A 13,223-nucleotide genomic window follows, 5' to 3' on the forward strand; every position below is an offset into this window, starting at 1 on the left:
AGGACTCAAACTGGTTTCCCTATGGGATGCTGGCATCGTACACGGCAGCTGTACCCACGATGCCACACCAGCCCCAAGAACTGTTTCTTTTTAAGTCACAAAAACCGTTAGAACAGGCTGGTAATTGATATATTCCACACATTATAGGTTACAGTGAAATACATTGCATTTGAAATTTGATTGAACTTTTTTATTTTTATAATTGACATAATAATAAAATTTACTTCTTGTTTGATTTACTTGCCTATGTATTTTAACAAGGGTATAGAGTTGTATAACCACTAACATTTAACAGATTTCCAACATGGTCATAAAGTTTCAGCTCTGAAAGCTGTAATTTTTAAAAGTTTGAGATTTATTTCTTTATTTGAAAGGCAAAATTGACAGGGTGACAGATGGGAGAGGGGAGAGAGAGAGGGAGCGAGCGAGCGAGCTTGCATCTGCTGGTTCACTCCCCAAATGGCTGCAGTAGCCAGAACTGGGCCAGGCCCAAACCAGGAGCCTGGAACTCCATCTGGTTCTTTCATGTGGCTGGCAGGGGCTCAGTACTTGGCTATCATATGCTGCTTTCCCAGGGAGCTGGATCTGAGGTGAAGTAGCCAGGATGCCAGCTGGTGCTCTGATATAGGGTGTGGCTGTTTATTGCAAGCCACAGTTTAGCCTGCTTGCCACAGCATCATCCTCAACAGTTGTAATATTTTTAAAGTAACTATTTTGATTTATTTTGCATTACCATGCCATGCAGTTTTGTTTAACCTTTTTTTTTTTTTTAATTAAAGGGTATATTAAGTCAGAGTCAAGATAAAGCACTTCGGAGAATTGGAGAATTAAGAGAGGTAAGTTTCAGTGATTAGTACTTAAAGAACAGTAATTAAATCCTTTATATTTATCCAAACTATTATATGTGTTAGGGTAGTTTGATATGCACTTAATTATAATAATCTACCCAGGTTACAAAGCCAAGATTATCTTTTAAGAGTTTTTAAATGCATGGTTTTCCAAACACATGTGTTGTCAGAATTAACAGTGTGAGAACGTCCTAGTTAGTACCAGAATGTTGTTTGTCTGCCTGAACAGTTGGTGGTAGCTTCTAGAGTTCAGCTGTCCCTCTGGTGTTTCAGGCTTCTTTTTGCTTTCTCTAGCCAGCCATCTTTATGGTGAAATAAAATAATAATCCAGGTCCATTGTAGTTTTGGGGGGAGGTTTTCTTAGGGGTTGGTCTGTTGATGCTCCTTTGTGTCTTACTGGGGGCCCTCTTGCCCTCTGAGTGGGCAGGACGGCTGGTTTCAACCCCCTGCCTCCCGCTAGCCTGCTGTGCTTTGCAGTGAGTACTTGTTGACTTTTCGGGGTCCTTTGCTCTTGGGTCCACTTGATACCATATTGCTTCCTTCTGCTATTGTTGATGCTGCCTTGTTTATGTTTTGGTGTTTGTGGGTGTTGTATGTGGTGGAAATGGCAGGTGACCCAAGTGTGATTTCACACATCACATGGTTGATTGCCATGCAAAGGAGGGGAGAGTGATGTGAGCAGCTGGCGAGGGCGTATCCTTCAAGGCCGGCTGCCGCGCGGGCCCGGCTTCTGTGGAGGGCTCTGGATATGGCTGGAGGTGTGCCTTTCCCAGTGCTTCTCTGCCACACCGTGGAGCTCCTGGATGGCACAGGAGGCAGCGCTGGCAAACCTGTCACAGGGTTGCCCTGTCGCAGCTAAGCCATCCGAGTGTTGGTCAGACTCTTGCGTTGATATGTTTTGAAGTCCGGTGACTGAGATTGGTAACTAGGTCAGTGACTCACGCAGCAGGAAATCTGGGGCAGGGGTGTCCTTCTGCACGCTCAGGTATGGGTCTGGGAAGATGTACTCCTGAAGGGTGGGAGAGATGCGCTCTAAAACAAAAATGTCACGAAGCATACTGTGTAAGTGTTTGGAATCATTTCATCATTACCTAACCGTAGGAGATACTTCTTGTACTTCTTGCCTATTTTTGTTATGAATGTTCCTCATGATCTTTGTTTTGCTACTTCCTGTTAATTTATTACCAAAATCAGGGCCACGATGAGAAGTTTGAAACATGTAGCTTGAGGGAAAATCAGAGTTTAGTATATTAGCAGGGCTAACACTGTATAATTTATGGAATTTATTAGCTCAAAATATATACAAAATGGGGGCTGACGCTGTGGCACACTGGGTAAAGCCACTGTCTCCAGTGCCAGCATCCCATATGGGTGCCAGTTCGAGACCCAGCTGCTCCTCTTACAACCCAGCTCTCTGCTATGGCCTGGGAAAGCATGGCCCAAGTCCTTGGACACTTGTGCCTGCATGGGAGACCTGGAAGAAGCTCCTGGCTCCTGGCTTTGGATAGGCACAGCTCCAGCCATTGTGGCCAGTTGCATGTGTGTGAACCAGCGGATGGAAGACCTCTCTCTCTGCCTCTCCTCTCTCTGTGTAACTCTGACTTTCAAATAAATAAATAAATAAATAAATCTTAAAAAAATATATTTATATACACACACAAAATGTTGAAAGTGTAAGTAGGTTTAAAAAGAGTCAGATAGAATAATAGACATAAATAGTAACTGCAGAGAGCTAGTATATTTGTGGGAGGAGAAAATAAGGAGGTAGAGATGATTCCCCTTGAGTGGTAATGTCATCAGCACCAGCCACATGGTTCTGCAAAGGACCCTTTGTTGCTTTGCTAGTGACACACTATTGCCTGAATTGGCCATCACAGTTATCTAGAGATTTCTTATGTTGCATTACTAAAATTTTATCCTTACTGGTAACCATGTTTGATTCTTGTCTCTTGCAACAGTTTTTATATAGTTAAGTTCTTGCTGTGTGTGTGTGTGTGTGTGTGCATGCGTGCGCGCTGATACAAGAGAGTTTATGTAATTTACCACAATATCCAAATAATCCCTTAAAACATTCCAAGCGTGACTTTGAAAACCAGTGTTGGGGCCGGCGCCGTGGCTCACTTGGTTAATCCTCCGCCTGTGGCCTCAGCATCCCATATGGGCGCCGGCTTCTAGTCCCAGTTGCTCCTCTTCCAGTCCAGCTCTCTGCTGTGGCCCGGGGTGGGGGCAGTGGAAGATGGCCCAAGTGCTTGGGTCCTGCACCTGCATGGGAGACCAGGAGGAAGCACCTGGCTCCTGGCTTTGGATCGGTGCAGCACCGGCCGTGGCAGCCATTTGGGGAGTAAACCAATGGAACCTGTCAAATTAAAAAAAAAAAAAAAAGAAAACCAGTGCTTATCTTAGTGATGTCAATAAGACCAAGCATTGGCCTCTGATACAAATAGCTGCAGATAACCTTTCTTAATGAAAGTTTGCATAGCTGTTTTTGGATTCACACCTTCACAGAATTTATACTCACTTCTGAAGTGATAAGACTAGGAACAAAAACCTTGGCCCCTGGTCTGCCCGAGACTCCACGTTTCTCCTTTGATTTGAAGATGGCATTATAGTAATGTCGGTACTCAAAAGCATATGTGGGTGTGCAGTCAGAAGTTGGGAGAAGTGAGCGAGTATGGCTAGGACATCCTCTTACCTCCCCCCCGCCCTGCTTTATTTTACACTTGAGGTTAGGTGTTGGGTTTTGAGAGTGTTTATACTGGCATTATAACTGGAGACACAGGAACACCTGTTGTTTGTTTTTTTTTTTCCTTTTTCTTATCCTCCTCCACTATGGACTCTTTGACTAGGGGAGCTATTGTCAGAGAAACACAGCTGAGTGGGAAATAGACCCTTGCTTTACTAATGGGTAAGCACCTGAGTGGCATTCCTCAGTACTGGCTCTTAGTGAAGGCAGGCCTCCTTCCTATATTTTCCTTTCTTTTTTTTAAAAAAAATTTTATTTGAGGTAAAGTTACAGACAGTGAGAGGGAGAGACAGAGAGAGAAAGGTCTTCCATCTGCTGCTTCACTCCCCAAATGGCCACAGTGGCTGGAGCTGGGCTGGTCTGAAGCCAGGAGCCAGGAGTTTCTTCTGGGTCTCCCGCAAGGGCGCACGCGCTTTGGCCATCTTCTACTGCCCTTCCAGGCCGTAGCAGAGAACTGGATCAGAAGAGGAGCAGCCGGGACTAGAACTGGCGTCCATGTGGGATGCCGGCACTGCAGGCCAAGGATTAACCTACAGCATCAGAGTGCCAGCCCCCCTATATTTTCTCTAAAGCACAGAACGAGTGTTGTCAGGCTTATTCATAGGTCTCTGCCTAACACATCTATCCAATTGCATGTGTCAAGGAGTAAGAAAACCTGTATGGGAGATGTGGCTGAAAAGATGCCCCACCACGCTTCCCTGCGGTAAGAAGTTTGTTCACCATTCAGAGATGGGCCCTGTGAGTACTCTGAGCCGTCAGTTGGATCTGCAGCGCTCCTTTTCTGGCAGCCAGGGAAAGGGTGTACAGGCAGAGACAGGGAGCATGACAGCTAAGGGCTTCTTTTAGCATTAGTCTGAATGCATGATTTTATGCAGTATGTTTATCTTCTTGGGAAGTATTTATCAGAGTTACAAATTTATGAGTTTTTTTATTACCTGCTCACCAGTATTAGTTCTCCATTGTGCTGCAACACATGAGCATACATGAAATGGCTTACAACACCAGCAAGTCATTGTCTCCGAAGTTTGACACTGGGCTCCTGTGACTAAAGCCAGTGTTGGTGGAGCTGCGTTCCTTTCTGGGAGCTCTGTGGCAGAGTCTGCTCCCTTGCCTTTTCCAGCTTCTTGAGGCCACCCACGTTCCTGGACTTGGGGCCCTTGTGTGTCCTCAAAACCGGCACTGTGTCGTCTGTGACCCTTCCATGCTCATTCTGAACTCAGCGAAGTTCTCCGATTTCAAGGCTGGATACGATTAGGTAATTCAGGGTGGTCTCCCCATCCTGGGCCCTTCCTGTAACCATACCTCTAGGTTCTTTTTTGCCACATAAGGTAACACGTTCAGTTTCAGGGATGAGGACATGACCATCTTGAGGGTGGGCATTATTCTGCCTGCTGCTCTCCCTCTAATGAATTTATGGTCAGTGACATGGCCAAGAGATAGCGAATAAGGGAAAGGGGAAGTAAGAAAGGAGTAAATGCCTATTTGGTACCCATCTTCACTAATTGTAAAAGTCAGAGTTACAGAGAGAGAGCACGCGCTTCCAACTGCTGGTTCACTCCCCAGATGTCTGCAACGGTCAGGGCTGGGCCAGGCCAGGCGCCAGGAGCTTTATCCAGGTCTCCCTTGTGGGTGACAGGGGCCCAAACACTTGGAACATCTGATGCTGCCTTCCTCAGGCCAGCGGCAGGGAGCTGGATTGGAAGTAGAGCAGGCGGGACACAAACTGGCACCCATATGGGACGCTGGTGTCACAGGCAGTGTCTTGTCTTGAAAATTTTTTTTAATGAATGCATTCTTACATAGATCCAACTTGAGGAATATAGTGGTTCTTTCCCCCATATCCCACCCCAACCCCCAGCTCCCATCCCACCTCCCATTCCCTCTCCCATCTCTTTCTCCATTATTCATTATGGTTCATTTTTAGTATGACTTTATATACAGAGGACCAACTCTATGCTAATCATAGACTTCAACAGTTTGCACCCAAGCCCACACACAACATACAGAGTACAGTTTGGGGAGAGAATTTGCGGTCAATTATCGTATTACAATTCAGCAGGGACAGCGGTCCTACCTGGGAGCAGGTACACAGTGACTACTGTTGTTCCTTTAACAATGAACACTCTTTTTTTTATGATGCCAGAGATCATCTGAGGCTCTTGCCATGGGCTGCCAAAGCTGTGGAAGCCTTTTGTGACCACAGACTCCATTGGTATTTGGACATGGCCATAAGCAAAGTGGATGTTCTCTTCTCTCTTCAGATAAGAGTGTCTCTTTGTTTGATGACCCTTTCTTTCCTCTGAGGTCTCACAGAGATTCTCCATGTAGGAAATTTTTTTGTCACAGAGTCTTGTCTTTCCATGACAGGCAGTGTCTTTACCAGCTACGCCACAAAGCCGCATCCCCTTCTCCCACTCCCCCTCCCCCATCGTAGCCTGCATATATTTCTCAACTAAAATTTTGACTCCATTTATACAAAGAAAAATTTACTCAGCGTTTACATTTAAATACTAGGTAGATCAGTAAGAATTCTAGATACTTTTACTTTTAAATTTATCTTTTAAAGATTTTATTTATTTGAAAGAGTTAGAGACAGAGTGTGTGTGTGTGTGTGTGTGAGAGAGAGAGAGAGAGAGAGAGAGAGAGAGAGAGAAAGAGAAAAGGAGAGAGAGAGAAAGAGAGAGATCGATTGATCTTCCATCCACTGGTTCACTCCCCAGAAGGCTGCAACAGCCAGAACTGGGCCAGGCTGAAGGCAGGAGCCAGGAGCTTCTTCCGGGTCTCTCAGGTGGGTGGCAAGGACCCAAGTGTGGGCCATCTTCTGCTGCCTTCCCTCTATCAGGAAGCTAGATCGGAAATGGAGCAGCCAGGACTGAAACCTGTGCTCACGTGGGACACCGGTGTCACAGGTGGCAGCTTTACCCGCCTTACCACAACAGCAGCTCTTCTAGATACTTTTTAAAAATATTTACTTCAGACAGAGATAGAGATAGTGAGACAGAGAATTCCCACTCACTAGTTACTCCCCAGATGCCCACTCGAGCCAGGGCTGGTGCAGGCTGCCAGGATCCAGGAGCGAGGAGCTCAGTGCAGATCTCCCACACGGGTGCAGGGACCTCGAGTACTCGGTCGTCCTTGCTGCCTGCAAGGCTGTGCTTCAGCAGGAAGCAGAGCTGTGGCTCTGTCCTGAGCACTGCGGTTGGGGTGGGAGCCTCCCAAGCAGCCTCTTGACTTCTGCACCCAAGTACACGCCTGGAGAGCGTTTGTTTATGAGGAGGAGCACTTCCCCCTAATAATAGAACCCAGAAAGCTGTAAAGTTACGTGTTCCTGGGTACTTTAGTAATAGGCCACACTGGAGTGTGACGCCTTTATTTTGCTATATTAAGACATTCAACAATTATTCCTAGTGTTTCTTCTTTCCTGTGTGGTTATGAAAATATGCATAGGTGGAATTCATGAGCATTTTTCATAGTAATTTCTAGGTGACAAAGAAATAGCTCTGTGTAGGCACATGTCTTATTTCTGTATCAACCATATTAGACATTTTTAAATCATGGAAAAAGGAAAAAAAGGTAAGCAGAAACATTTCCTCTCATGTCTTTGCCTGATCACGACTCTTATAACATAAAAGCCCTATACATGGGGGGAAGAGGTAAATGCATTTTGCAGACTATGGGTTCCTTTAGGTAGGAAGGGTTCTCATTGCTTTCCAGGTCAGTTAAGTGGAGAATGAAGCAAAGCGTCGCCTTCGATCTTTCCTCCTTTCTGCCCTCTGCCTGTGTGTGGCACGTGCTTACCCAGGCTTGCCAGATGCCGTTTTCTGTCCGCAGTGGTGTTCTCGAGCTAACCACAGACAAGGAATGTTCATTTTTTTCAGCTTGAGATCACCTCTGACCATGGTGGGAAACAAAGGGCTGCGATAAAAAATTAGTGAAAGTTAAAGATATTAGATGCATTTCATGCATCAGAACTTTTATATAACGACCTTGTGAAACTAATGCTTAGAAGAATGTTAATGCAAGAGTTTACAAAACTTTAGAAGTAATCTAAATTGCCAATAATAGAATTATTGAATTGGTTGTATATTTACAAGTTTATTACAGAGCCACTTATTGTTGTGCTGAACAGATCAAATACTGTAAATACACATTGAAAATGTGCATCCCAACCAGACCTTGCCTTTCACTTCAGAGATGGGCTTCGACCGTGTCTTCTTCTTCTTTTTTTTTAAAAGATTTATTTATTTATTTGGAGGGCAGAGTTATAGAGAGGCAGAGGCAGAGAGAGATTGATTTCTTTTTTCTTTTTTTTTCTTTTTTTTTGACAGGCAGAGTTAGAGAGAGAGAGAGAGAGAAAGGTCTTCCTTTTTCCGTTGGTTCATCCCCCAAGTGGCTGCTACGGCCGGTGCATTGCGGCCGACGCACTGTGCCTATCTAGAGCTTCCTCCTGGTCTCCCATGCAGGTGCAGGGCACAAGCACTTGGGCCATCCTCTACTGCACTCCCAGGCCACAGCAGAGAGCTGGACTGGAAGAGGAGCAACTGGGACAGAACCGGAGCCGCGACCGGGACTAGAACCCGGTGTGCCAGCGCTGCAGGCGGAGGATTAGCCTAGTGAGCCGCGGTACCGGCCGAGAGATCGATTGATTGATCAATCTATCTTCTATCCACTAGTTCACTTCCCAGATGACCTCAATGACCAGAGCTGGGCTGATTGGAAGCCAGGAACCAGGAGCTTCTTCCAGGTCTCCCACTTGGGTTCAGGGGCCCAAGAAGCCATCTTCTGCTGCTTTCCCAGGCTGTAGTGGGGACCTGGATTGGAAGTAGAGTAGCCAGGTTTTGTGGCACCCATATGGGATGGCAGCACTGCAGGCAGTAACTACCTGCTACACTACAGCGCTAGCCCCAACAGTGTTTTCTTACTTGTTCTTTCATAAGGTTTCCATTTATACAACCAGTTTAATTGTGTTTTAAAAGAATAGAGGGGTAGATATTTTATGGCAATTTTATTACAATCCAGTATCTTGTTTTTGTAAGTTGAAGAGGGGCTATGTTGAACTAACTATTGAAAGGGAGGGAGCACCAAATTGGAAATATTTTCTAAATTATTATTGATTTAAACCTAAACTGGAGATATAGTTTGTTGTGATTTCTGAGGTTTTTTCCTTCCATAGGTTTATGCTTTAGCAGAATGATTTTGATTATTGAAGTTAGTATATAAACTGTCAGGTGATTGTAAATCTTGAGTGACTGATATGTGGCTTTTATTCCTCCAAGAAACATGCTGAATTTTAAGATTGGACTTGAAATCAGTACTTGGCATCGTTTTTTAAACAATTTTAGTCAAGTTGCTGGAATGTTAAAGAAACAAAGTGAGCAGAATGGGAAAGGGGATTGAAATCATGTCCTTTGGGAGTAGTTGGACGAATGGGGGTTTGTTATGTGAAAAGACATAGTATTTAATAAATACGTACTGTGCCAGACCTAGTAAATACCTGGATCATTTTTTCTGTATTCAAGCTTACACGTGCATGCATGTGCACATGCGTGTGTGTGCACACACAAGCGTGGGCACACACACACACCTTTGATCTAATGAAGGAAGTTTTCTAGTGGGTAAGGCATACTTAAAATCCGTAGCACAATGTCAGGTAGTAGAACTTCTAAAGAAAAATAAAGCAAACATAAAGAGATGAAGGTTGAGTGAGCCTTGAGAAAGGGTGGTCAGAGACTTTCTCTTTGGGAAATGGTGGTAGGGAGCTGGAGCCAGTTAGGAGACACCTTCAGTATTAGTGGTGGGGATTGAGTGTGGAGAGAAATGGTCAGATTTGCCTCCTACTTTGAAGGTAGCGCTAGTATAATTCGCTGATGATTGGCCATGGTTGAAGAGGGCAGTGGTAAAGGTCACTTTGAGGCTCCTGGTCTGAGTGGCCCAGTGAATGGCGATGTCCTTTAGTGAGATAGAGAACAGCAGGAGACAATAAGGTTTACTAGGAAGAGTTTGACATTTGATTTTGGTGGGATTCAGAGTTTGAAAGTGGTGTCACAAGGAAGGATTAGATTTGTTCTTACAAAGGTCTTACAAGTATAAAGAAGGACTTTTAAATATTTATTTATTTATTTGAGAGGCAGAAAGAAAAATAGAGAGCTCCTGTCCACGTTCACTCCTCAGATACCCACAAGGACCAAGGCTTGGCCGCGCTGAAGCCAGGAGCTGGCAACTTAGCTCCAGTTTCCCATGTGAGTGACAAGGACCCAACCACTTGAGCCATCACCTGCTGCTTCCCAGGGAGCCCATTAGCAGGAAATGAGCCCAGGCACCCTGAAGTGAGACATGGGTGTCTCAACTGGAGTCTTCATGACTAGGCCAAATGCCTGTCCCAAAAGGGACCATTTATTTATTTATTTATTCAGAATAATTGATCTTTAAAGGTAGAGTGACATCTGTGGAAGAGAAGAAAAGAGATTGTCCATTGGTTTACTCCTGAAATGCGTTCAACACCTGGGGCTGGGTCAAGCCAAAGCCAGGAGCCAGAAACTCCATGTGGGTCTCCCATGAGAGTGGCAGGGACCCAGGGCTTGGGCCATCACCTGCTGCCCCGGAGCCACATCAGCAGGAAGCTGGATTGGAGGGGCAGTGCAGCCAGGCGGAACCAGGGACTCTGACATGGCATGCAGGCATCCCAAGTGTTAACTTAGCCTGCCCTGCCACAGTGCCCACCCAGAGGGCTTACTAAAAGTGCACAGTGACCCCAGACACTACCGTCCACTTGGAGAACTGGTGAAATTCCCAACCGTGGAGGTACTGGACATTCTGCCAGCCAGCCAGCCTGTGGACTGTAGTTGGGATCTAAGTGTACACAGCTCATAAGGTCCTTACAACAGTGGTCGTTCTTGTTTATGGAGTGTGTTTTGCTAGAATTGAGTAGTGGTATCAGGAGAGGGTGAAGGGGACATGATTAAAAGATGCTCCCTGCGTAGCTGAAGACTTCTTACCTAGATGAGAAGATGGAAACGTACAAAATCTAAAAACCATGGTACAGAAGTGTAGAAGTATAGAAGTTTTAGTGGGCTGCTGACAGAATCCCGAATAAGTAGATGGTTGACAATTATGTAGAAGAGAGGAATTTTAAAGAAAGTAAAGGACCTACTTGAAGGAGATGTGTGGAGTTAAATGGAGGATAACTCTCATCAGAGTTCTGGATTTTGTACACTGAAGGATTACCTCCCAGTTCCCTCCAGAAATGGGCAGAAGGAGACCTGTAATAGGGCTGCTTTGATTTGTTTCAAGTAAAGACATGGAGAATAAGCAACCAGATTGCTTTATGGTCATTATTTCATGAAGGAAAGCTTATTTTAATATTTAAAAAAATAGGAAGGACATATCCTGAGGACAAAATAGAGTTGCCTTTTTTTTTTTTTTAAGATTGATTTATTTTGTTTGAAAGGCAGAGTTACAGAGAGAGGGAGAGACAGAGCAAGAGATCTTCCATTCACTGGTTCACTCTCCAAAATGTCCAAACAGTTGGGGTTGGGCCAGGCTGAAGCCAGGGGCCAGGAGCTTCACCTGGGTCTTCCACGTGGGTGGCAGGGCCCAAGTACTTGGCCATCTTCTGCTTTCTTGGGAGGATTAGCAGGGAGGTGAATTGTAAGTGGAGCAGCCTGAACTCAAAGCAAACCATATAGGATGCCAGCATTGCAGGCACCAGTTTAAGCCACTGTGCCTCAATGATGGTCCCTAGAGTGGCTTTTTTTTTTTTTTAAACCGACTTATTTATTTACTTGAAAGGCACAGTTACAGAGAAGCAGAGGCAGAGACAGCGAGAGAGAAAAAGATCTTTCATCCACTGCTTCATTCCCCAAATGGCTGCAACAGCCAGAGCTGGCCTGATCCGAAGCCAGGAGCCAGAAGCTTCTTTTGGGTCTCCCACGCAGGTGCAGGGGCCCAAGGACTTGGGCTATCTTCCACTGCTTGCCCAGGCCATAGCAGAGAGTTGGATTGGAAGTGGAGCAGCCGGGTTTTGAACTGGCACCTGCTTTACTCACTACGCCACAGCGCTGGCTCTTTGAGTCGCTAGTGGCTTTTTTTTTTTTAATCTTTTATTTATTTTTACTTGAAAGGCAGAGAGAGAGAGGCAGACAGACATTTAGACATCTCCTATCTGCTAGTTCACTCCCCAAATGCCCACAACTGGAATTAAGCCAGGCCAAAGCCAGGAGCCAGGTGTCCCAGCAGGTCAGTCATCCCCTCAGGCTGCACATTACTAGGAAGCAGGATTTGGGAGTGGAGCTGTGACTTGATCACTTGTGCACCAGTATGGAATGTGGGTGTTCCAAGTGGCATGTTAACCACTGAGCCAAATGTCCACCTCCATACCATTGCTTAAATGAAAGCAATTTAGACATAAGAAAAATCTCTCCACATTGTTCCTCTGTTTCTAGCCTCACCACGGGGCTGTGGAAATTTCATTCTGGACCTGACCAACATTTGAAGACTACTGCTGTGGGGTCGTCAAGTTAGGAGACATTAGCGAGAGGAACGCTGGCGAATGGCTTGGAGGCATGGGGCAGTGTGGGTGTGGGGGAGTTGGAGGACAGTAGGTATCAGACAGCACCTCTGGGACTGGAGAACTCAGAAATTTGAAACAGTGAGAGGTGGAGTTGCTTATGAGTCCTTGAAAATATCATTTGAGGAAAATTATTCCAGCAAATGTGTGAGCAATGGATTAAGCCAGAAGACTTCAGATAAGAAATCTCTCTAGAAGGCTAGCAAAAGAAATCAGTTATTGAAAATTTTGGAATCTGGTCTGTGGTTATAGTTGTGGGAAAAGGTAAACCTAAGAATTGTAGAGAATTAGTAAAATGTTTTGATTATATGCAAGGATCAGCAAAGATTAATATTTATATATTCCTTTTTTAATTTTATTATTTAATTTTATTATTATTTTTTTTTGACAGAGTGGACAGTGAGAGAGAGGAAGAAAGGTCTTCCTTTTTCCGTTGGTTCACCCCCAGTGGCCACTGCGGCCGGCGCACTGCGCTGATCCGAAGCCTGGAGCCAGGTGCCTCTCCTGGTCTCCCATGGGGTGCAGGGCCCAAGCACCTGGGCCATCCTCCACTGCACTCCCGGGCCACAGCAGAGAGCTGGCCTGGAAGAGGGGCAACCGGGACAGAATCCGGCGCCCCGACTGGGACTAGAACCTGGTGTGCCAGCGCTGCAGGCGGAGGATTAGCCTAGTGAGCCGCGGCGCTGGCCAATATTTATATATTTCAAACTTAGTTAAGTAGTGAGGTAGGAATCCTAGTAAAACAAAGCGGTTTTGGTGGGCTAGCACGTATGTTCCCAATGTTACATCTCTAGCACTCTACAGGAGCGCATGGCAGGCAGAAACAGGGGACACAGTGCTGAGCCCAGGAGGGGCTACAGAATTGGTGAGGGACAGAGCGAAAACCAGGACGGTGGGACCCCACAGTGATGGAAGGCGGGTGCCTCAGTTGAATCATTAGTGGCTGGTATAACAAAGAGGTAAAGATCTTTGGATTTACTTAAGAAGGCTCTTTAATGCCAAAGGAAGCAATATGTTTGACCAATTTCTGGAACTAAAAATATAATTGTTTGGTAATCAACTAGTT

The 13,223-nt window shown here is 45.4% G+C and overlaps 1 protein-coding gene across 7 annotated transcripts in view; it reads left to right on the forward strand.

The window, feature by feature from the left end:
* GOLGA4 (golgin A4) overlaps positions 1 to 13,223 on the forward strand; it is a 126,134-nt gene that overhangs the window by 49,496 nt on the left and 63,415 nt on the right. For all 7 annotated transcript variants that reach the window (XR_016232945.1, XM_051858951.3, XM_089331340.1 and 4 more), the window contains one exon: positions 780 to 836. Coding sequence is in view for 6 of the 7 variants with exons in the window: in XM_051858951.3 (XP_051714911.3) it covers positions 780 to 836 (57 nt within the window). In the remaining variant the exon portion in view is untranslated. The remainder of the gene's footprint in view (positions 1 to 779; positions 837 to 13,223) is intronic.

Source organism: Oryctolagus cuniculus, chromosome 4 (genome assembly GCF_051225735.1).
Source record: "Oryctolagus cuniculus isolate XC-2025 breed Fujian yellow rabbit chromosome 4, ASM5122573v1, whole genome shotgun sequence".
NCBI lineage: Eukaryota > Metazoa > Chordata > Mammalia > Lagomorpha > Leporidae > Oryctolagus > Oryctolagus cuniculus.